The sequence below is a fragment of the Aquarana catesbeiana genome, linkage group LG08 (assembly GCF_042186555.1).
Source record: "Aquarana catesbeiana isolate 2022-GZ linkage group LG08, ASM4218655v1, whole genome shotgun sequence".
Lineage (NCBI taxonomy): Eukaryota > Metazoa > Chordata > Amphibia > Anura > Ranidae > Aquarana > Aquarana catesbeiana.
In genome coordinates this window covers 266,418,493-266,444,053 of record NC_133331.1, presented here as the reverse complement: position 1 = coordinate 266,444,053, position 25,561 = coordinate 266,418,493, and the positions used below count along the sequence as shown (strand labels likewise).

Genomic DNA, 25,561 nt, shown 5'->3' with positions numbered 1-25,561 from the left:
ACCTCCTCCCAGCCACGTACAAGTCCATGTGTTCCTTGGGACTGATCCCTTAAAGACTGCTGCTGATGCTGAGTGCCAGGCTCCACCTCCATACTGACACAATCTTCCTCCTCCTCCTCCTCCTCCTCGTCCTCTTCCTGTGTGATCGGCGGGCACGCAGGAACACTGTCTGGATAAAGGGGGCCTTGAGAGCTAAGGAATTCCTCCTCTTCCTGCCTTTGTTCTGCCTCAAGTGCCCTGTCCATTATTCCACGCAGCGTGTGCTCCAACAGGTGGACAAGGGGGACAGTGTCACTGATGCATGCACTGTCAGTGCTCACCATCCTCGTGGCCTCCTCGAATGGTGACAGGACAGTGCATGCATCCCTGATCATGGCCCACTGGCGTGGGGAAAAAAAACCAAGCTCCCCTGACCCTGTCCTGGTGCCATAGTCGCACAGGTACTCATTGATGGCCCTCTGCTGCGTGTGCAGCCGCTGCAGCATGGCCAACGTTGAGTTCCACCTGGTGGGCATGTCACAGATTAGGCGGTTCTTGGGCAGGTTAAACTCCTTTTGGAGGTCCGTCAGCCGAGCACTGGCATTATATGACCGGCGGAAATGCACACAGACTTTCCTGGCCTGCCTCAGGACATCCTGTAAGCCCGGGTACCTGCCCAAGAACCGCTGCACCACCAAGTTAAGGACGTGAGCCAAACAGGGCACATGGGTCATTTGTCCCTGTCGGAGGGCAGAGAGGAGGTTGGTGCCATTGTCGCAAACCACCATTCCTGCCTTAAGTTGGCGTGGCGTCAACCACCTCTGAACCTGCCCCTGCAGAGCTGACAGAACCTCTGCCCCAGTGTGGCTCCTGTCCCCCAAGCACACCAGCTCAAGCACCGCATGGCATCTTTTGGCCTGCGTACTTGCGTAGCCCCTTGAACGCCTACGGAGCACCGCTGGTTTCGAGGAAGAGGCCATGGAGGAAGAAGAAGAGGAGGGGGTGGAGGAGAGAGGTGTGTCACAATCAGCATTTTGGAGGCGTGGTGGCGGAACAACCTCCAACACTACTGCACCTTGTCCTGCATCCTTCCCAGCTGCCAGCAGAGTCACCCAATGCGCCGTGAAACTTAGGTAACGTCCCTGTCCATGCCTGCTGGACCATGAGTCAGCGTTAATATGCACCTTACCGCTGACCGCCCTGTCCAGCGAGGCATGGACATTGCCTTCCACATGCCGGTAGAGAGCCGGAATCGCCTTCCGTGAGAAAAAGTGGCGTTTGGGTACCTGCCACTGAGGAACCGCACATTCCACAAACTCACGGAAGGGGGCAGAGTCTACCAACTGAAAAGGCAGCAGTTGAAGTGCTAGCAATTTTGCCAAGCTAGCATTCAACCGCTGGGCATGTGGATGGCTGGGAGCAAACTTCTTTCGGCGGTGCAGCAGCTGGGGCAGGGAAATTTGCCCGGTACAATCTGACGTCGGTGTACCAAAAGCAGATTGCCCACAAGTACTTGGCTGTGACACACCTAATTCTACACCTTCATTCCTCTCACTGCAGGTCTCAGAGAGGACTGAAGGTCTAGTGGGGTTGGAAATCTCAGCTGATGAGGAGCAAGGAGAGATCCTCTTTGTTCTTTGGTGTGGGTCTTTTAGATACGCTTGCCAACGAACTGCATGGCAGGTCAACATATGTCTGGTCAAGCATGTGGTACCCAAGCGGGAGATGTTTTGGCCACGCGAGATACGCTTGAGACATATGTTGCAAATAGCAGCGGTGCGATCTGATGCACTCGTCTCAAAAAAGGCCCACACCAAAGAACTTTTTGAATAACGCGCAGAGACTGCAGCGCCCTGCACATGTGGAGCTTTGGGGTGTGATGCAGTCAATGTGCTGCCCTTAGGCTGGCCCCTGGAGGGCATCCTGCCTCGTTGGTGATGTGCCGCCGCCTCCTCCTCCTCCTCCTCCTCCTCTCTCCTATCAGGCACCCACGTTGAGTCAGTGACCTCATCATCCCCTCCCTCCTCATCACTGGAGCAAACCTGGCAGTATGCTGCAGCAGGGGGAGCATGACTGCCAGATTGCTGTCCTTCTTGGGCACCCCCTCTGTCCGTGCTCATGTTACTGCCTTCATCGAGCTCAGTATCGTCATCAGAGCCTTCCAAACGCTGGGCATCCTCCTGGAGCATGTACCCAACACTGTGGTCAAACAGTTCGAGGGAATCCTCATGAGGACATGGTGGAGCTAGGGAAGGAGTCACTGATGACATTGAGCTGAGGGAAGAGGCCGCTGCTTTGCCAGACAAAGCACCCTGGGCATGGGTGAGAGAGGATGAGGAGGATGAGGACGGCTTGGTCATCCACTCGACCAAGTCTTCCGCATGTTGCGGCTCAACACGGCCAGCTGCCGAAAAAAAGGCCAAGCGTGTCCCATGGCCACGTGCTGATGAGGATGCACCGTCTCCACGACCAGCACTAGACACAGAGCCTGCTTGCCCTCTCTTATTGGCTTGTGACTGTCTGCCTCTCCTTCTTGGCCTTCCAGACATACTAATGGCCTGTAGCTGCACTAAGCTGGGATAGAACACCTGTAATTTTCTTCAGGTAGCTTTATATACTGTAACCAGACAAGCCTGCCTGTCAGTAGGAAGATAACAGGAACGGATCTAGCTGAACACTGTGAGCAGGACGCACTGTACTAAATGTAAATAGTCTAGCTGCCTGACCGTGGTACTAATAGGATCAAATAGAACACCTGTAATTTTCTTCAGGTAGCTTTATATACTTTAACCAGACAAGCCTGCCTGTCAGTAGGAAGATAACAGGAACGGATCTAGCTGTACACTGTGAGCAGGACGCACTGTACTAAATGTAAATAGTCTAGCTGCCTGACCGTGGTACTAATAGGATCAAATAGAACACCTGTAATTTTCTTCAGGTAGCTTTATATACTGTAACCAGACAAGCCTGCCTGTCAGTAGGAAGATAACAGGAATGGATCTAGCTGAACACTGTGAGCAGGACGCACTGTACTAAATGTAAATAGTCTAGCTGCCTGACCGTGGTACTAATAGGATCAAATAGAACACCTGTAATTTTCTTCAGGTAGCTTTATATACTGTAACCAGACAAGCCTGCCTGTCAGTAGGAAGATAACAGGAACGGATCTAGCTGAACACTGTGAGCAGGACGCACTGCACTAAATGTAAATAGTCTAGAAGATAACAGGAACAGATCCAGCTGAACACTGTGAGCAGGACGCACTGCACTAAATGTAAATAGTCTAGAAGATAACAGGAACGGATCTAGCTGAACACTGTGAGCAGGACGCACTGCACTAAATGTAAATAGTCTAGAAGATAACAGGAACGGATCTAGCTGAACACTGTGAGCAGGACGCACTGCACTAAATGTAAATAGCAGGAACGGATCTAGCTGAACACTGTGAGCAGGACGCACTGCACTAAATGTAAATAGTCTACAAGATAACAGGAACGGATCTAGCTGAACACTGTGAGCAGGACGCACTGCACTAAATGTAAATAGCAGGAACGGCTCTAGCTGAACACTGTGAGCAGGACGCACTGCACTAAATGTAAATAGCAGGAACGGATCTAGCTGAACACTGTGAGCAGGACGCACTGCACTAAATGTAAATAACAGGAACGGATCTAGCTGAACACTGTGAGCAGGACGCACTGCACTAAATGTAAATAACAGGAACGGATCTAGCTGAACACTGTGAGCAGGACGCACTGCACTAAATGTAAATAGTCTAGAAGATAACAGGAACGGATCTAGCTGAACACTGTGAGCAGGACGCACTGCACTAAATGTAAATAGCAGGAACGGATCTAGCTGAACACTGTGAGCAGGACGCACTGCACTAAATGTAAATAGCAGGAACGGATCTAGCTGAACACTGTGAGCAGGACGCACTGAACTAAATGTAAATAGCAGGAACGGATCTAGCTGAACACTGTGAGCAGGACGCACTGCACTAAATGTAAATAGTCTAGATAGAAGATAACAGGAACGGATCTAGCTGAACACTGTGAGCAGGACGCACTGCACTAAATGTAAATAGCAGGAACGGATCTAGCTGAACACTGTGAGCAGGACGCACTGCACTAAATGTAAATAGCAGGAACGGATCTAGCTGAACACTGTGAGCAGGACGCACTGCACTAAATGTAAATAGCAGGAACGGATCTAGCTGAACACTGTGAGCAGGACGCACTGCACTAAATGTAAATAGTCTAGATAGAAGATAACAGGAACGGATCTAGCTAAACTGAATACAGTGTATATATATATATATGCAACACCTGGGATGCATATATATATACACAATACACTGTAAGTGCAGCTAACTGACTGACTGTTCTGCCTAATCTATCTAACTCAAATCAAATGACACTGTCTCTCTCTCTCTCTATCTCTCAGCACACCGGAACACACACTACACAGGGCCGCCGTGCAGGCGGCCTTATATAGTGTGGGGTGTGTACTAAATCCCCTGAGCCATAATTGGCCAAAGCCACTCTGGCTTTGGCCAATTACAGCTCTCTCTACTGACGGCGCTGTGATTGGCCAAGCATGCGGGTCATAGTGCATGCTTGGCCAATCATCAGCCAGCAATGCACTGCGATGCCGCAGTGAATTATGGGCCGTGACGCGCCACACGAATTTAGCGCGAACGGCCCATATCGTTCGCAATTCGGCGAACGGGCGAACAGCCGATGTTCGAGTCGAACATGGGTTCGACTCGAACACGAAGCTCATCCCTAATCACCGCCATTACTAGTAAAAAATAAAAATAAAATAAAAATGCCATAAATCTAGCCCCTAGTTTGTAGACGCGATAACTTTTGCGCACACCAATCAATATAAGCTTATTGGGATTTTTTTACCAAAAATATGTAGCAGAATACATATCGGCCTAAACTGATGAATAAATGTGTTTTTTTACTTTTCTTTTTTCAAATTTTCACCCTTTTTTGTTTATAGCGCAAAAAATAAAAACCGCAGAGGTGATCAAATACCACCAAAAGAAAGCTCTATTTGTGAGAAAAAAAGGACATGAATTTTGTTTGGGAACAGCAATTGTCAGTTAAAGCGACGCAGTGCTGTATCGCAAAAAATGGCCTGGTCAGGATGGAAGTGGGTAAATCCTTCCGGGTCTGAAGTGGTTAAACAGTGTGTGTTTAGTATCACTTTAAGGTCTGCATATATCTTTTTGAGATGTGCAAAGAAAATACCTGTTGATCCTTCCAGAAGTTTAGTGAGAAATTAACTTCCGGTGCTGTCTGTAGTGTTATCTCAAGCAGTGTTATCAGCCCTGCCCAGTTTGGTGTGGACTACCAAAATAGTCTCCTCTATGTTATGGAGACGAGGGCAAGGGGACGTGTTCTGTAGTTTTGTCTTCGGATGACAACACAGCTCCTACATGAATACAGTATAATGCGTGAGTTTTGTCACTCTGAACCAAGTAGTATGTTACGGGCAGGATCACCAGATAAAATAATAAAAAAACCTGAAAAAGGGAAAACCAAAGCAGCCAGCACATCTGAGAACTGGTGAGCCACAATATATTACATTTTTGTTCTAGTTTTTTTTTTATATATACACTTATATACACCTCATCCTAAACATACAAGTGTACTGTTCATACCTGTCCAGCTAGGCCTGTGCTGTAAGCATTGCCAATGAGTCCATCTTTTTGATGCTCCAAAATTAAATCCAGGAGTCCAGACAGAGCTGTCCTAACTTCTGTAATTGTTTTTTCAGGGACATTTTCCATGCCAAGCACACAAACCAACCCCATCGCTACTACGGCTGCTGTGTCTGTGAAGGCAAAGCTTTGGTTATGCTAATAATGAAAACCTTTGACGTTAGATAAATAACACATTTTCACCTCTTTCCATCAGTCGCCTCTTATTGCTGCTGTAGTGTTGTCATCTTCCAGTACACTTTCCCAGTTGGGACTGCAGAATTTTTCTTTAACAATGGAATTAGGCATATTTTAAATTAAAAAACTATGCTGTCTTACCCTCTGAATATTACCTTAGAAATGAGTTCACATATCATTAAACCATTTGCTGACCAGCCGCCGCAGTTTTACTGCGGCAGAATGGCACAGCTGGGCGAAACGACGTTACCTTAGGTCAATTCGCCTTTTGGGCCGGAGGCGTGCACGCTCGCAGCATGTGCCCAGAGCCGATGCGAGTGCCCGGCGGGAGCGATGACCGCCGGGCTCCCGCGATCGCTCGTGACAGATCCCGGTTCTTTCAGGGGAGTAGAGACAGATCGTGTGTTCATACTATGTATGAACACCGATCTCTCTCTCCTCCTAGACAGTCCCATCCCCCCTACAGTTAGAACACACCTAGGGAACACAGTTAACCCCTTGATCGCCCCCTAGTGTTAACCCCTTCCCTGCCAGTGACATTTATACCGTAATCAGTTGATTTTTATAGCACTGATCGCTGTATAATTGTCCATGGTTCCAAAAATGTGTCAAAAGTGTCCAATTGGTCCGCCGCAATATCGCAGTCCCGATAAAAATCGTAGATCGCCGCCATTACTAGTAAAAAAAATAATAATAATAATAAAAATGCCATAAATCTATCACCTATTTTGTAGACGCTTTTGCGCAAACCAATCAATATACGCTTATTGCGATTTTTTTTACCAAAAATATGTAGAAGAATACATATCGGCCTAAACTGAGGAAAAAATTCGTTTTTATTTTTTATAAAAAATGTGGGATATTTATTATAGCAAAAAGTAAAAGATATTGTGTTTTTTTTTTTAAATTGGCGCTCTTCTTTTGTTTATAGTGCAAAAAATAAAAACCGCAGAGGCGATCAAATACCACCAAAAGAAAGCTCTATTTGTGGGGAAAAAATGACGTCAGTTTTGCTTTGGTACAGTGTCGCATGACCGCGCAATTGTCATTTAAAGTGACGCACTGCCGTATCGCCAAAAATGGCCTGGTCATTGAGCAGCCAAATGTTCCGGGGCTGAAGTGGTTAAAACAGTGGCATAACTATAGTCATAGCAACCCATGATGCCACTATGGAGAAGGAGGCTCCTCTAGGGAGGTTTTCTGATGTCTCCAATCCAGAAGAGCACAGGATCATTTGCTTGGTAGTCACAGATCTCCTTCACATGCTCTCTATATGAGTAACGGTGAGTACATTTATTGCCTTCAGAGTCTTTGGTCATTCTGGCAACCATTTTGATGTTAACTCTGTATGTGTAATGGACAAAATGTCTTGGGCATTAAGATGCAAAGCAGGCATAGCTCTGCAGAAAATTGTGGGTGTGGCCAAATTACAGTAACAGTGGGAGTGACCTAAACGGCTATGGTTAAATAAAACCTCAGCCTATGCGGCTATGGGTCAAAAGTGTGTAATTGGGCCAGGTGTAAGTAACATACAGAGGTCAGGAGCAGGTAACACACAGAAAACAGAGAACAGGAGTAAGTAATGCAGGAGCAGGTAACACACAGAAAACAGAGAACAGGAGTAAGTAATGCAGGAGCAGGTAACACACAGAAAACAAAGAACAGGAGTAAGTAATGCACAGAGTACAGAGGTCAGGAGTAAGTATCACACAGAATCAGAAGTAAGTAACATACAAAGAACAGAGGTCACCAATAAGTAATGCGCAGAGTGCAGGGGTCAGGGGTCAGGTATAAGTAATGCACAAATTGCAGGGGTCAGGGGATAGCAATGTAAATATTGTAGGGTTTAGGAGTATGTAACACACAGATTACAGAGGTTAGGAGTAAGTAACACATGGATTGCAGTGGTCAGTCATAAGTGACACACAGAGAGAGCAGAAGTCAAGCCAGAAGTGTGGAGCGCATGGAGAGCAAAGGTCAGGCATATTTAACAGAGATCATCAGTAAGTAACACAAGGAGAGCAGAGATCAGTGGTAAATAATGCATGGAGGTCAAAAGTCAGAAGTAACATGTGGGTAGTATAGGTCATCAGTAAATAATGCATGAATAGTAGAGATCAGAAGTAACACATGGAAAGCAGAGGTCAGACATTAGCAAGACACGAAGAGCAGAGATCAGGAGCAAATTACAAAGAGAGAACAGAGGTCGGAGTAACAAGTGGACAGCAGAGGTCATCAGTAGGTAATACATGGAGTCCAGAGGTCAGGAGTAAGTAATGTACAAAAAGTAGGAGGTTACACATTAACAACACACCAAGAGCAGAGATCAGGAGCAAGTAACGAAAAAAGAACAGACTAGGTCAGGAGTAAATATTGAGTGGACAGCAGAGGTCATCAGTAAGTAAAACATTGAGTTCAGAGGTCAGAGGTTACACATTAGCAAAACACACCAAGAGCGAGATCAATAGCAAGTAACGAAAAAAGAACAGACTAGGTCAGGAGTAAGTAACGAGTGGACAGCAGAGGTCATCAGTAAGTAATACATTGAGTTCAGAGGTCAGGAGTAAGTAATGCAAAGAAAACAGAAGTCAGACATTAGTAACGCACAGAGAAAAGAGATCAGAAGCAACTAACGCAGAGAGAGCAGAGGTCAGCAGTGAGGTCAGCAGTAAGTTATACACTGAGAGCCTGGGAGTTGGGGCCTGCGCACTGCAAGATTTAGGGTACACTGCCAGGCTTTTTATAATTAATAGAATTTTGTCAAAATACATTGATATTAGGTGTGTTTGATATTGCAGAAATCTGACCATAGGTCCAGTTCATATACTCACCTACAAAACCACACACCTCTGGTGTAGCTTGATTGGCCACAATGCGTGCGGCTGAAATAGCATAAGGGCTGGACATGGTGCAGAGACCGAGAAGGTCAAGACCCACCTGGTACCAGGTGGTTTTTACGAATCCATTTGGAGATGGCCCATTTTCTGTAATAAGAATCAGTGATTATTCATATACTCTAACAAACTCATAATCAATCCCACAAGGAAAATCTTTCCAGTTTGGACAGCAAAAATAATCCTGCAGAGGCCCGAAAACTTTTCCCCACTAGAGTCATACTTTACACGTGATATTTTTAATTTGCACCAAAGCCATCACTATTTATGGAACCAAGTACAACGCAAGCCTTAGTTTTGGGTGCCGTTTATTAGACGTTAATACCCTTCCACTGTTCCCCCATCTCTAGCTCTCAGTTATAGGCACGACAGCTCACCAAAAGAGTGTGGAGTTGTTTTTTAAATGAAATGCAAACTATAATGATTTTCGTGAATTTTATATCTTTTCAAAGTACTGTTGTATAATTTTTGTTTTAGTACATTTTTTTACATTTGCTATATGTGAACAAATAAACATTAAAGTGGTTGTAAACCCACTTTAAAAAAAGAAAAAAAGATAAAAAGGCATAAAAGCTAGTATGCATAGCATACTAGCTCATTATGTAATACTCACCTGAGATTGAAGCCCTCGCTGCGGTGCCCATACATAGCACTGGCCGGCGACATCACTCCCTGGGGTTACTTCCGGGTATCGCGGCTCAGGCACTGTGATTGGCAGAGCCGCGATGATGTCACTCCCGCGCATGTGCACAGTAACGCCACACTCACTGAAGCAATGGCACATACGCGCCGTTGCTTCAGTTTGTGTCAGTGCGCATGTGCCGATGACGTCGGCACATGCAAATACAGGGGATATCTCCTAAACCGTGTAGATTTAGGAGATATCCTGGGTAGCTACAGGTAAGCTTTATTATAGGCTTACCTGTAGAACAAAGTGGTCTGTAAGGGTTTACAGCCACTTTAAATACACGACAAAGGACATGTTGAGCACTGTTGGATAGCTACTCAGACATAATAGCAGATGCTCCCTGACACCAAGCTGGCTATGGCTGATTGACACTGTAAAGTGAATGTAAACCCTTACATATAACCCAGTGAAGTGACTGGCCACAGGTGATATACAGAGATTTAACAAATCCTCCTACATAAGTTGTACCCATCTATCTGCAGCCTTCTCTTCTCTACATCTGTTCAAAATGCTGAATTATAAAGTTTGTCTGAGAGTTCAGAAAAAAGGGGGTGGAGAGCAGAAGTCAACCCCTGCAGAGCTCAGTGAGGAAACCTCTGACAGCTGATTGGAGAGAAGGGACACCCCCCCCCCCCTCCACACAGGAACAGAATTGAGGCTGTCAATCCCTCCCCATCAGGAAAACATGTCAGACGTGATTCAGGTTGATAGCAGAGGAACGAAGCAGCAGATAAAAGTGATACTTAGTGCTCTTAAAGGAGAAGTCCAGCCTAAGCTCGTTTTGCTGGGCTTGTCCTAAGGGTCACAGGAGTGCAATTCATTTTGCACTCCTATGACCCGTTTTCAGCAGAGAGCGATCTGAAGTCCAGGCACCGTGCCATCCCGTCCCGGGGAGTCTGGATGCGCCAGGTGCCTGGACTGATGGCTGTCTCAGCCTCTCAGCGAACCGCTCCCCACCACCTCCACAGCTGAGTGCTCCAGTGAGTGTGGAGGAGCAGAGAGGAAAGCTGCTGACTTACAGTCAACAGCTCTCCGCTCGGGGATCTGTGAGAAGTGAGCCATCGGCGGTGTTTGATGGCTCGGTTCTCAGTGAAGAGGCGGTGGGGGGGCGATGCTGCATCCACCTAGGTAAGTATGAAGGTGGGAAAAAACCCCAAACCCATAGTTCTCGTTTAACCACTTCCATACCGGGCCATAGTAAAATGACGGCCGCAGGAACCCTCCCTCCCTCTGGGTGGACCTCATATGACGTCCTGGGCTTCCTGGCATTGTGGAAAGCGCGCGCCCCGCATCACTGGGAACCCGATGCTCGTGCCCGGCGGCCGCAATGTCCTCCGGGCACCCACGATTGCTCATCACAGAGCAGGGACGTGGATCTGTGTGTGCAAACACACAGATCCACATCCTGTCAGGGGAGAGGTGAACTGATTGTATGTTCCTTGTATATAGGAACACCGATCGGTCTCCTCCCCTCATCAGTCCCCTCCCCCCACAGTTAGAATCACTCCCTAGGACACACATTTAACCCCTTCATCGCCCCCTAGTGTTAACCCCTTCCCTGCCAGTGACATATATACAGTAAATCAGTGCATTTTTATAGCACTGATCGCTTTATAAATGTCAGTGGTCCCAAAATAGTGTCAAAAGTTTCTGCAATGTCACAGTCATGATAAAAATCGCAGATCGCCGCCATTAGTAGTAAAAAAAAAAAAATAATATTAAAAATGACATAAATCTATCCCCTATTTTGTAGAAGCTATAACTTTTGCGCAAACCAATCAATATACGCTTATTGCAATTTTTTTTTACCAAAAATATGTAGAAGAATACATATCGGCCTAAACTGAGGAAAAAAATTGTTTTTTTAAAAAAAAATTTGGATATTTATTATAAGAAAAAGTAATAAATATTGTGTTTTTTTCAAAATTGTCGGTCTTTTTCAGTTTATAGCTCAAAAAATAAAAAACGCAGAGGTGATCAAATACCACCAAAAGAAAGCTCTATTTGTGGGAAAAAAATAATTATAATTTAATTTGGGTACAACGTCTCATGACCTGCAATTGTCATTCTAATTGTGACAGCACTGAAAGCTGAAAATTGGCCTGGGCGGGAAGGGGGTGAAAATGCCCTGTATTGAAGTGGTTAATTGAGACAAGTACACTCTATAGAGGGATATGCTTTGTTCATGTTTCATGTGTGAGGTTTTCAACCACTTTAAGCTGTTAAACCCTGTAGACAATTACCTTTTAGCCACTTGATGCACGTCCACAATACATTTACTGTGGGCAGGCGGTAGCTACAGTCTAGGCAATGTACCCGTATGTCACTGCGTGTTTCCAGGTTTTTGGGCGTGCGTGAGCGTGTCCCCTTCTGACCCATATGATTTGTCAGCAGGTTTCAGCAAGTGATTTTGCCTCTATACCTGCTTATCAGTTGTTGTCAATCACACACAGAGTTCTGTGTTTACAAACACATAGAACTCTGTACAAAGACTGCGATCTGGCTGTTTCTTCTCTCTGAAAAAAACATTACTAGTATAGCGTCTATAGCTGCATAAATTCCAACATATATACCATAGTTTGTAGACCCTATAACTTTCGCACAAACCAATTAATTACACACTTATTGGGATTTTATTTAACCAAAGACACGTAGCAGAATACATTTTGGCCTACATTTATGAAGAAATTTGATTTTATCGGATGTGTTTTTTAACAGAAAGTGGAAAATATTGGGGGGTTTTTTCAAAATTTTTGGTCTCGTTTTGTTTATAGAACAAAAAAAAAAAAACCCAGGGGTGATCAAATACCACCAAAAGAAAGCTCCATTTCTGTGAAAAAAAATATCAATTTAATTTGGGTACAGCGTTGTATGACTGAGCAATTGCCAGTTAAAGTAGTACAAAAAAAATGCCCTGGTTATGAAGAGGGTCAAACCTTTTGGAGGTCAAGTGGTAAATGAAGGAAAATATGAAAAGGACTCTAAAGCTCCAGCTACTGGCTTGACAGAAGACTACTAATATTCCTATGCAGTATTTTATATTTACCTGACAAACTAGTATACCAATTCAATTTTTTCTGGCCATGATTAATAAAGTATATACAAAAACAGCTACAGTATACATTCTTTTTTAACACTGTTAAGGTTTCTTTTTGACCAGAGCTCATTTTTAGAACTTACCAAAAGCATGCAGCTCTTCACGAGTCTTGTTCTCCAAAAGTTGGACGAGATTAATACTTCCTTTTTGGACAGAGATGTCGCTGGGATCAACACACGAAGAGCGAAGAGCCAGAACATAAAGGGCCACTTTCCCTGAGGTAAAGGACAAATCTACAGAGAAAGAGAGAAGACCAAAATGAATCACCCAGAAGACAACCAACCAAAGACTGGACAGCTGGCCATATAACCAGAAGAATACGAAGGATGAGATCCACTCTTCAGTCACCATTTTCCCCAGATGGGTAAAGGGGACAATAAAACAAATTCTGTTAGTTTTAGAAATTGGGCCAATTGGGAAGATTCATCCTAGTCACCATTGTCACTTGAGCTAAAAGAGATGGTTGCATTTTACAGTTATCACCAGAACAGGAAGTGAAGGAAATCTTTCAATAGGAACATTTGTTGCAGTGAGGGGACATATTGTGCACCAAAAGAAGAGGTAAGGGGAAATATTCCATTTGGAAATCTTCCAAATGGAATAATCTAATCTAATCTAACATCTTTTGTCCTCAAAGATGTCTACAAAACAAAAAGTGAGAAGAGATCAGGTGTTCTAGCCATTCCCTACTCTAAAATGAAAAAAAAAATGTTTTGGCCTTACATATACAGTGCATCTGGAAAGTATTCACAACGCTTCACTTTTTCCACATTTTGTTATGTTACAGCCTTATTCCAAAATGGATTAAATTCATTATTTTCCTCAAAATTTAATACCTCAAACAATACCCCATAATGACAACGGGAAAGAAGTTTGTTTGAAGGGGGGCGTGTCTGGACGTTCAACAGGGAGGACGTGCACTGCCTTTGCTCTGCCTAGGCTATCCGCATCCAAAGCCATCCCTGCCCCTCCTCATCCCATCGTGGCTACTTACACACTTCAGGGGTATCTGGACACTCATGGCTACAACCCCTGGGGAATATTCAACCCTCTTGGCCCTTTTTGACCCCTGGAAGCGGTTCGGGGCCTACAACTCAGTCCGAGCCTCGGACGCCCGCCGCCATCTTGGGCCTTACCTGGCATCCGGAGCCTCCCGTTCTCCGTAGCTCCGGACCGGAGACCCCCGAGAAGCTCCTGCACTGCATCCAGCCCGCACTCGGGATTCTTCCGCCCCGGTATCCTCCATCCGGAGATCCCTCCTCTGACACACCGACCCCCGGAGGTCCGACGCCACCCAACGGCCCACCGCTCCGTCATATTTCGCCTTCTACACAGCGGTGAGTACCTGACACTCCTCCACCTAACATCCACCTCTCGGTCGGCCCCCCATTAGTGGGAAATCTTGTTTATGGGCCCATAAGAAGCCACCCGAGACCTCCGCGCTATCGGTGCTCACCCGGCCGGATTAGCCTGTCAGGAAAGTCCGAGGCTCCGGCCTACCCACGGAGGTCGGCGGCCATCTTTGTACTCCAAATACTCCCTAATCACATTTGTAACTTTACTTGCTCAATGCAAACAATGCACCTATTCATCTAGAGTCTACTTCAATCAGTTCTCCCCTTGATCTACAGCTGAGGGGGGACTTTCAATATCCGCAAAAGTTTTTTTTTTTTTTTTTTTTTTCTTTTTCCTTTATAACCTTTACAAGCAACCACAGTATATAGAAATATGACTGACACTGAGCAGATGTAGATGCGAAGTGCCCCACACGACTACCGGCCTAACAGTTCCAGTTATGCCTTCCAAATCAACTAAATCTCGTTCCGCAGCAGGTAAAAGATCTGGCAAAAGGTCACTGTCTAATTCAATATCTGCAGTCTCTATTCAACAATATTTGTCTAACGCACGCGGCACTCAGGCCCGAACCTCGAGACTAAGCGCCTCTCCCTCATCTCACATTGCCTCTGTGAGGGGAAGCTCTCCAGCCTCTTCATACTGCTCCGATCTCATGGAGGACCCAGGTTCCCCTGCTGGCTCCGAAATATCTACGCTGATGAGCGGTCTTAAAAAAGAACTTGCAGGCATGTTTCATAACCTGGAAAAATCTATTAAAAAAGAGATATCTGCAGTTAGGACTGACATGTCCCACATCCTAGTCAGAGTGGAGGAGACGGAGCAACGGCAGGACACCCAAGCTCTAGCTATTAAAGAACTGCAAGACACTGTTACCCAGCTAGCATTTGCTCAACGGGCCTCCCTATACAAGCTCGAAGACCTCGAGAACCGCAATCGAAAAAACAACATACGGGTCAGAGGCCTACCCGAGGCTACTGGAGACAGTGACCTAGAACCATCAATACGAGGAATTTTCAACACCATTATGGGTAATCCTGTCACCGCACCACTCCGCTTTGACCGGGTACACCGGGCTCTGAGACCCCGCAATACTAACTCTGACCAACCCAGAGACGTTATCTGTCGCCTGCATTACTTCGAAGATAAAAATGCAATTATGATGAAGATGCGGGGCCTGCCTAACATAGATTTTGATGGGGCGACCATCACCATATTTCCAGACATCCCCAAAGACACCTTAGACCGGCGTAGAGCTCTAAAACCGCTTCTTGACCTCTTGCGCACAGAAGGGATCACATATAGATGGGGCTTCCCAGCCTGCCTGATTGCCACAAAAAATGGCCGATCCCACACACTAAGGTTCCCGGAAGAACTTACAACCTTTTTGCAAGCTCTTAATCTTCCACCCTTGGAACTCTCAGGCTGGCAAAACTCCATTCCTAAATTCTCGAATCTTACAGATTCAGTCTGGAGAAAAACCCCTTCAAAGGCAAGTCGCTCCTCTCTACCGGGTTCTGCACAAAAGAATGGATGAACTGCGCAACATTGTCCTTTGCCCTTTCTTCATTCAACCACGATTCACCAGTACAGAGGCTTAATCTCCTACAGCAAATTGATGCCAAGCCAGAATTCAAATGTTAATTTTTTTTTTTTTTTTTTGTACACTTACCTGACTATTTTTGATAAACTCTGACCTATGTTTAGTTTGACCAATGATCTCCTTTCATGTTCTTTTGTTAGTTTGTTGATGTATCAGTATTGGTCTACAATTTATGCTGCTCAGTAGGCTTCTCAAGGTTTAAGTTGATTTTTGCCTCTACCTACATGACCTCTTATTTTTACTTAGCTGGAACTAATTTTGTCTATTTTTAATTACAAGTTGATTATATGATAAAGGCCGAACGTTGTTGGGGCGCGTTTCTTATATTGCTCCTCCCCGACAACACAACCCAGTCCCCCCCTCCTTCTGGGGTTGACGAGGACGTGCGGCCTTAGAAGTTATTTTACCCAATCCCTTTTTAAGGTTTTGGATGGCCGCTCGATCTCTCTTTCCCCAATGGGACCACTGCAGATTTCTGCGTGTTATTCATACGTTTCCCAAAAGTTCTTTAATTCATGTATATGATTTTTCTATAAGCTCACTCTTCCTTTCTCCCTTTTTTTTTCTTTATCTCTTACCTTACTCTCTCTTCTTCCTCCTTCCCCCCCCCCCTCTCCCCTGCTGGCATGCATGGAAGCATAGACTGAAGTGTTCTACCTAGATGTAACAATGACTACATTGAAACTCCTATCGTATAATGTTAGAGGTCTTAATGTCGCAGCTAAACGGCACCAAACATTCCGTGAACTAAAACAAGCCGCTTGTTCTATTGTTTTTCTTCAGGAAACACATCTAACTCATACAACACCAGTTAAACTGACCTCACCTCTTTTTCCGCAATGGTACTACAGTTTATCTGACACTAATAAAGCTAAGGGAGTGGCCATTGGATTTAGCAGAAGTATATCCTTTCGTTTGTCTGACATGCTAGCAGATGATTCGGGCCGCTTTCTTTTCCTCCAGGGTTTCATCGGTAATACTCAATGTACTCTAGCAAACGTTTATTGCCCAAACCAAAATCAACCTACCTTTTTATCAAAAATCCTAACCAAATTATCACAATTTGCCAAAGGTCTTATTATATTAGCAGGTGATATCAACATGTCCCTAGATCCTACACTAGACACGTCCCAAGGAAGATCTAATATCTCCTTTAAACGCCTGAAATTTATTAAAAGAAGACTCTTGGACCTCCAACTTATGGATGTCTGGCGCCTCCTTCATCCCAAAGAAAGAGACTTTTCACACTTCTCCACAACACATTATTCATACTCCAGAATTGACAATATATTTCTAGATCACTTTCACCTCCCCCTCTTACAGTCTGCCCACATAGGCACCGCAACTATCTCGGATCATGCACCTGTTTCGATGACGCTGTCTATGCCTTCTCTACCACGCCGCACTAATAACTGGAAACTCAACGATTCCCTTCTAACTAATGAAGCCGAGGTTTCCATAATGTCCTCTCATCTTTCACAATTTTTCAAGGAAAACAAACCCTCTGATACTTCCCCCTCCATTGTTTGGGAAGCTCATAAGGTCACTATTAGAGGTCGGTTCATTGAACTTGGTGCTAGATTGAAAAGAGAGCATGGTCAGCGACTCGAACAGGTCCTACAACAAATAGCTACTCTTGATAAACAACATAAACTGTCTCTTCATAATGAACATCTCCAATCACTCACACTTAAACGAGAGGAATTAAAATCTCTTCTTAACTTAGACACTAAGAGAAAATTCCAACGCTTATCACAAAAATACTATGAATGGGGAAACAAACCAAGTAGGTTATTGGCTAGGTCATTAAAAGCTAAACAAACGCAGTCCTTTATTCCCAAAATTAAACTACAATCAGGAGAGCTCGCGCATGCAACCCCAGACATAGCAAAGGCCTTCAAGGAGTTTTATGCAGATCTCTATAATGTCAAAAATGACTTATCCTCTTTACCTCAGGAAGAGAGACGTAAACGCATGCTCTCCTACTTAAAAGAAGCTAAACTACCTAAATTACCTGCATCAATCTTTAAAGAACTAGAGGCAGACTTCTCGGTAGAGGAATTTCAGGCTGCATTGAAGTCCACTCCCTCTGGAAAAGCACCCGGCCCGGACGGGTTCACTATTCTATACTACAAGACATTCAGTGACATCTTGCTTCCCCGTCTTACAGCTTATGCAAACTCAGTTTCCCAATCCTCAGGCTTACGCCCAGAATCCCTCTCCACTCACATTACTGTCATCCCTAAACCTGATAAAGACCCTACCCTCTGTAATAGTTATAGGCCAATTTCATTAATAAATACAGATATCAAATTATTTGCCAAGGTAATGGCGAATCGCCTACTCCCCCTACTGCCCAACTGGATCTCCAAAGACCAATCGGGTTTCATTCCCAATAGAGAAGCAAAAGACAATTCCCTCAGAGCGATTTCCCTAATTCAGTATGTTCGGAGAAGCGCCCAGCCCACCCTACTCCTTTCCACTGATGCTGAAAAAGCGTTTGATAGGGTGGACTGGGACTATCTTAGAATGACATTGAGACATTTTGGACTGGGTCCTAAGATGTTCTACCGTATCTTATCCCTCTACTCTAACCCCACAGCACAAATCAGAATCAACGGGACGCTGAGTGACTCTTTTGCTCTACATAATGGTACAAGGCAGGGATGCCCCCTGTCCCCCCTCCTTTTTGCTATTACCTTGGAACCTTTTCTAGCGACAATTACGAACAATGATGATATTCAAGGTATTCGAGTTGGTAAAAGTTCCCATAAATACGCAGCATATGCTGACGACATATTATTTTTTATTCAACAACCCCGTATCTCCATACCTAACCTAATGTCAGCATTTTCCGTTTTTCAGTCAATCTCTAATTTCAAAATAAACCTATCAAAATCGGAAATTTTAAACATTAACCTCTTCCAATCCGAGGTGTCTTCCCTGAAACCTCTCTTCCCCTTTAGATGGGAACCAAAACATATGAAATATCTAGGTATTTACCTCACTCCCAACCTTCACTCCCTTTTCCGACACAACTACATTCCATTGCTTAACAGGATTAGGGAAGATCTACGAAAATGGTCCAATCTGTCTCATACCTGGCTAGGAAAAGTAAATATTATTAAAATGAATATATTGCCCCGTATACTCTTTCTTTTCCAAATGCTCCCACTAGGGGTTCCAGTGGGGTTCTTCACCATTTTGCAAACCATGATCTCCCGTTTTATTTGGAGGAACGGTCACCCCAGGATATCTAGAGAGATACTATTTCGCTCCAAGATGTCTGGGGGACTGGCACTACCTAATTTTAAGGCGTATTATCAGGCGGCTGTCCTTTCTAGGATAGCCGACTGAAAGTATGCTCTTGATTCAAAATTATGGGTTCAACTTGAATGTCTTTTGAGCGGCGCTGACCTCTCGGTAGTCCCTTGGATACCCCGCTCCTACAGGAATCTTGACCGTTCCACCTCAACACTCACTATATCCTCATTGGCTATATGGGACGCCCTACATAAAAAACTCTCATGGGGTTATAACTCTCCTTTAACACCTCTTCTAAATCACAAATATTTTCTACCAGGTTTACTAGACCCCGGTTTCCAAGCGTGGAGACCCAGAGAACCCCTCTTACTACATCACGTCCTCCGTGGCAATACACTTAAACCATTACATTTGATTATTGACCCCAAACCTGCCTCATTTCTAGACAAATGGAGATACTATCAACTACAATGTTTCTTAAGCTCTCTCCCTCACCCGCTTAGAGGTTTGCAAGATCTAAATCGAATAGAAGATATATTCTACCCAAAAGACCCTCCCTTACGTAGTATCTCTCTATTTTATAGAGCTATTATTGCCCTTCAAAATCCTGAGTTTCCACCCTATTTAGCAAAATGGGAAGCTGATCTGGGTTCTCCCATCTCGGACAATCTAAGGGATAGGATATTACAATTGGCCCACACTTCCTCCCTAGCTTCTAAGATGGCAGAGGTCAATTATAAACTACTCACTAGGTGGCATTATACCCCCGTTAGACTTCACCAAATGTTCCCCGCCAGTTCCCCATTGTGCAGGAGGAACTGTGGGAACGAAGCCACTCATGCACATATTTGGTGGTTTTGCCCACTCATTCGCCCCTATTGGAAGGCCATCTGCAACTTGATTTCACAGATTTCGGAGGTCAATTTGCCCATGGACCCGTGGACTGTCCTTTTTCATGCCTCTGCAACCTCCATAGGCCCATATAAGCGTCCACTCATTCCTCATCTTTTGAACACAGCCAAAGCTTTAATACCCGCCTTCTGGGGCCAAGTGGCAATTCCGCCTATTAGGACCTGGTTGCAGAGGGTTGATGAAGTTCAACTCATGGAGAGTATTACCCATAACAGCAAAGGGACTTCAGAAAAACACTCAGCCACTTTGGCTCCTTGGGTAAATTTTCAGTCCACCTCTACATACAAGGATATTATTGTACAGATCTCATAAATTCACTACTTATATATCGTCTTAAAAAAAAAAAAAATTTTGTTCACTCAACATTTCGCACATGTATGCCAGCACTCCCCCCCCCCCACCCTCTTCCCTCCCATTTTACCCCCTATCCTATTTACTATCCCCCCTTTTCCTCTTTTCATTTTCTCTCCTATTATCAAGTTTTCTGCATCTTATGCTTTCTGTTCGTTACATTACATCTCTCTTACCTAACTGCAGCAAGGTTTTTCATCTTGTTTTTATATTTTGATTTCTATGTTTATAAAGACAGAAGTCTTCTTTTCTACCCAATTGATACATTGACACTCATCCTCCTTTCTGAATATACAGAATTGTTTAATGTATCTCAGGCTTCTTGATATTTATTGTACATTTCAGAGCATTGAAACTGACTTTGCTTCTCTTAATGTTTGAACCCAGTTTGTGACATAAATGTTTCTTTTTATAATTACTTTCTTTCATAAAAACTCAATAAAAATTTATTAAACAAAAAAAAAAGAAGTTTGTTTGAAATATTTGCAAATTTATTAAAATAAAAAGTAAGAAACAAAATAACATGTACATAAGTATTCACACAAGAAGGAAGGAAGGGGGAAGTGCCAACAAAGTGCAGTATCACAGGGGGTTTATTAAAGACGACAGTTAAAAACACAAAAACTAAGATAAAGGAAGGCTTATCCTAAACTGGTGAGTCCTTACTCCTGCATGGTCCGCCGCGTTCAGGTTCCCTGGGAAGCAGTGGAGGTGGAAGAAAGTTCCTGTGGTGTGTAAGAAGTCCATGCCTGGAACACCTGGAACTCCTGGAACGCTCGGGCGGATGTGACGTGACCAGTCAGCGGACAAGCCAGTTTACGATAAGCCTTCCTTTATCTTACTTGTTGTAAGTGTGACTAGAAAGTTTTCAAAATTGAAAAAAGAAAAAAAAATACATTTTTCTTTTTTTTTTCAATTTTGAAAACTTTGTGACAAAAAGCGAGATCTGCAAAATACTCACCATACCTCTCAGCAAATAGTTTGGGGTGTCTACTTTCCAAAATTGGGTCATTTGGGGGGGGGTTTGTGCCATCTGGGCATTCCATGGCCTCTGAAACTGTGATAGGCAGTGAGGAGTGAAATCAAAAATTTACATCCTTAGAAAGCCTGAAGGCGGTGCTTGGTTTTCAGGGTCCCGTACGCGGCTAGGCTCCCAAAAAGTCTCACACACGTGGTATCCCTGTACTCAGGAGAAGCAACAGAATGTATTTTGGGGTGTAATTTCACATATGCCCATGGCATGTTTGAGCAATATATCATTTAGTGCCAACTTTGTGCAAAAAAAAATTGTCTTTTTCCCGCAACTTGTGTCAAAATATAAAATATTCCATGGACTAGACATGCCTCTCAGCAAATAGCTCGGGGTGTCTACTTTCCAAAATGGGGTCATTTAACCTGTCCTGGCATTTTATGCACAACATTTAGAAGCTTATGTCACACATCACCAACTCTTCTAACCAATTGAAGACAAAGCCCTTTCTGACACTTTTTGTTTACATGAAAAAAAAAATTTTTTTTGCAAGAAAATTACTTTGAACCCCCAAACATTAAATATTTTTTTTAAAGCAAAGGCCCTACAGATTAAAATGGTGGGTGTTTCATTTTTGTCAACACAATATTTGCGCTGCGGTTTTTTCAAACGCATTTAAAAAAAAAAAAAACACACTTTTTAAAATTGTAATGCACTAAAACACACTATATTGCCCAAATGTTTGATGAAATAAAAAAGATGATCTTAGGCCGAGTACATGGATACCAAACACGACATGCTTTAAGATTGCGCACAAACGTGCAGCGGCAACAAACTACATACACTTTTAAAAACCTTTAAACACCTTTACAGGTTACCACTTTAGATTTATGGAGGAGGTCTACTGCTAAAATTACTGCCCTCGATCTGACCTTTGTGGTGATATCTCACATGCATGGTGTAATTGCTGTTTACATATGACGCCAGACTGATGCTTGCATTCACCTTTGCGCAAGAGCAGGGGGGGACAGAGGTGTTTTTTTTTTTTTAATTATTTATTTTGCTTTTTTGTTTTATTTTTAAACTGTTCATTTCATTTATATATTTTTTTTTATCATTTTTAATGTTATCTCAGGGAATGTAAATATCCCCTATGATAGCAATAGGTAGTGAGAGGTACTCCTTTTTTTTTTTTTTTTTTTTTTTTTTTAAATTGGGGTCTCTCCTCTGCCCTCAAAGCATCTGACCACACCAAGATCGGTGTGATAAAATGCTTTCCCAATTTCCCAATGGCGCTGTTTATAGCCGGCTAAATCCAAGTCATGAAATGCTCGTAGCTTCCGGTTTCTTAGGCCACAGAGATGATTGGAGCCATTCTGGTCTCTGATCAGCTTTATGGCCAGCTGGCGGAATAACATTCTCAGGGACAGGAGAGCCAGAGAAAACCATGGAAGACGGTGGGGGGGGGGGACACTTTCCCTCCCACTGTTTGTAAAAGCAGTCTAGAGGCTAATTAGCCATTAGGATTGCTTTTACATGAAAGCTGAACGCTGGCTAAAAAGAATGATACCTAAACCCGCAGGCATCATTCTGGTATAACCACTCAAAGTACAGCAACATACCAGTACGTTGCTGGTCCTTGTTAGGCATATATTGTAATCTTTTTTTTTTTCATGCAGCCTGTGGGCTGAACGAAAAAAAGAGATTGATCGGTGGGTATGCCCACCATTAGAATACCTCCCTTCATCCACCCACTTCTAATGATGGGCATACATGCACCATTTTGTTTTTAACTGTGGTGGTGAAATCACCTCCTACAACGCTGGAGTTACAGCTTTATGTATCGTAGGAGCAAACGCTGTTGCTGTCAAGATAAATACATCCGCACTGCAGCAGAATGGTGTACCTGCGAAGCAAATTATGGTTAACAATAAAACAAAGTAACATTACAGTATAACAGTAAAACTTACCATACCTGCAAAGCAAATAAAAAAAAATATTAAAAAAAAAACATTTTTTAAACGCAACCTGTGCCTAAAATATATATATATATATATATATATATATATATATATATATATATATATATATATATACTGAAGCATGGGGGCATCTGCCCCAAAAGTTAGGAACAAATCGCTCCTCCACTCCTGCGGCCCCCATGCTTGGGCATATATGCTCTTTTTTTTTAACTGTGGTAGTGAAATCACCTCCGACAGCGCTGGAGTCATGGCTTTATGTATCGTGGAAGCAAACGCTGTTGCTGTTAAGATAAATAAATCCACGCTGCAGCTGATTGGCGTACCTGAAAACAAAAAAAGGTTAACAATAAAATATTGCAGAATAAAATACAGTAAAAAAGAGCAGAACAATAGAGAGAGAGAACAATAAAACAACAACTATTTTTAATTTTTTTTATTTGTAACTGTAACGGTTCGGTTCCAGGTTCGGGTCTCTCAAAATGCAATGGCATCTTGGGAGACCCTGTGAAAGTGTGTCCTTGTCTGTGCAATGCTGTACTCTACGCTAATACTCAATTAGTGTATGGTAGCATTAAAAACATTCACCAATGCAAAGACCAGGATTGTCAGGACAGGAGGGACAAAAATAACGGGTGTCACGCCTATATCCGCGCTTTCTACACACACAGCATTCTCTTTGGGAGGCTCGTTGGGTAGGGGTAATCAGGAGGACATAAGGAAAATGCCTCTCATGCAGCCGGCTTACTGCATTTGGATTGGGAAGGTGAGGTGGAGCACCGTCTGGAAACAGAAGGGCTCTGACGATCTCTTCCTGGAATTTAAGGAAGGATCCAGTCTGTCCTGAAGCTCTGTATAGCACATATGCGTTCAGCAAAGCCAATTGAAATAAGTATACAGACACTTTCTTGTACAAGCGTCTGGCCTTACGGGCAATTAGGTACGGCGCCAACAACTGGTCGTTGAGGTCCACCCCTCCCATATTTTGGTTATATTCGTGAACACAGAGAGGTTTCTCCACAACACCAGTCGCCGTAGTAATTTAGACTGTCATGTCTGCATAAAGGGAGGTAAGAACGAAAACATTCTTATTATCCCTCCACTTCATAGCGAGCAAGTTATTACACTTCAAGCAGGCTCTCTCCCCCAGCCTAAGACAGGAATCTACAAGCCGCTGGGGAAAGCCCCGGCGATTAGATCGCACGGTGCCACATGCTCCAATCTGATGATCAAACAAGTGACTAAAAAGTGGCACGCTCGTGTAATAATCGTCCACATACAAATGGTACCCCTTTCCGAATAAGGGTGACACCAAGTCCCACACAATCTTGCCAGCGCTTCCTATGTAGTCAGGGCAGTTTGTCGGCTCTACGTGACTATCTCTTCCCTTGTAAACCATAAAACTACATGTATAGCCTGTGGCCCTGTCACAGAGCTTATACAGACCCCATATCTGGCACGCTTGCTAGGAAGATACTGTTTGAATGACAAGCGGCCAGAAAACTTAATCAGGGACTCATCAACACAGACAACTTGATGGGGATTAAACAAGTCTGCAAAACGTTGGTTGAAGTGGTTTACAAGGGGCCGAATTTTGTAGAGCCGATCGTATCCAGGGTCTCCACGAGGATGACAGAGTTCATTGTTGTTGAAGTGCATGAACCGCAAAATCTGCTCGTATCGTACCCTGGCCATGGAAGCAGAGAACACAGGCATAGTTGCCAACAGTCCCGATTTTCCTGGGACAATTCCGATTTTGGGACCCTCGTCCCGATTTAAGCTTGTCCCGATTGTTTTCCCGGGATTTTGGTTTTGTCCCGAGAAAATCGGGAATGTTTTTGGCAAAAAATGGCAACGGCTACACAAAAATGGCCGCCGTTGCCTCCATGAGTGTTTCCCCTTGTGTTCAGTGCAGAGGAGAGGGGCAGCCAATCGGCTTCTCTCTCCAGTGTACAAATAGAAAATTCTATTGTACACTGAAGCCTATTGGCTACAGGGATTGGCGACCCCTCCCCGCTCTCCACTGAACACAAGGAAATGTTCAGTCTCCACCCGCCCGCTGCCGCCAACCCTCCGCTCCGCCCCGTGTGTCTGACGAGCTCCACTGATGGAAGGACTGGGGCTTGCTGGCTGGGGACAGTGCACTGATGGTCCTGGCTCCCCCCTTGCAATGAGCGGGGACACAGTCACACTGATGGAAGGACCATGGCTCCGCTGGCTGGGGACAGTGCACTGATGGTCTTGGCTCCCCCTTGCACCCCGTCCCCCCATGTCACCACCATACCTGTTTCCCCCCTCCCCGTGTCACCACCATACCTGCAACCCCCTCCCCCGTGTCACCACCATACCTGCCACCCCCTCCCCTCGTGTCACCACCATACCTGCACCCCCCTCCCCCCATGTCACCACCATACCTGCCACCCCCTCCCCTCGTGTCACCACCATACCTGCACCCCCCTCCCCCCATGTCACCACCATACCTGTTTCCCCCCTCCCCCCATGTCACCACCATACCTGTTTCCCCCCTCCCCCCATGTCACCACCATACCTGCTTCCCCCC

At 44.4% G+C, this 25,561-nt stretch overlaps 1 protein-coding gene across 1 annotated transcript in view; it reads right to left on the bottom strand.

The window, feature by feature from the left end:
- Positions 1–25,561, bottom strand: part of LOC141106409 (cobalamin binding intrinsic factor-like) — a 68,292-nt gene that overhangs the window by 28,562 nt on the left and 14,169 nt on the right. The window contains exons 3-5 of the mRNA XM_073597176.1: positions 12,653–12,802; positions 8,722–8,874; positions 5,654–5,826 (exon numbers count right to left, since the gene is read on the bottom strand). Coding sequence (XP_073453277.1) covers positions 5,654–5,826; positions 8,722–8,874; positions 12,653–12,802 — 476 coding nt within the window. The remainder of the gene's footprint in view (positions 1–5,653; positions 5,827–8,721; positions 8,875–12,652; positions 12,803–25,561) is intronic.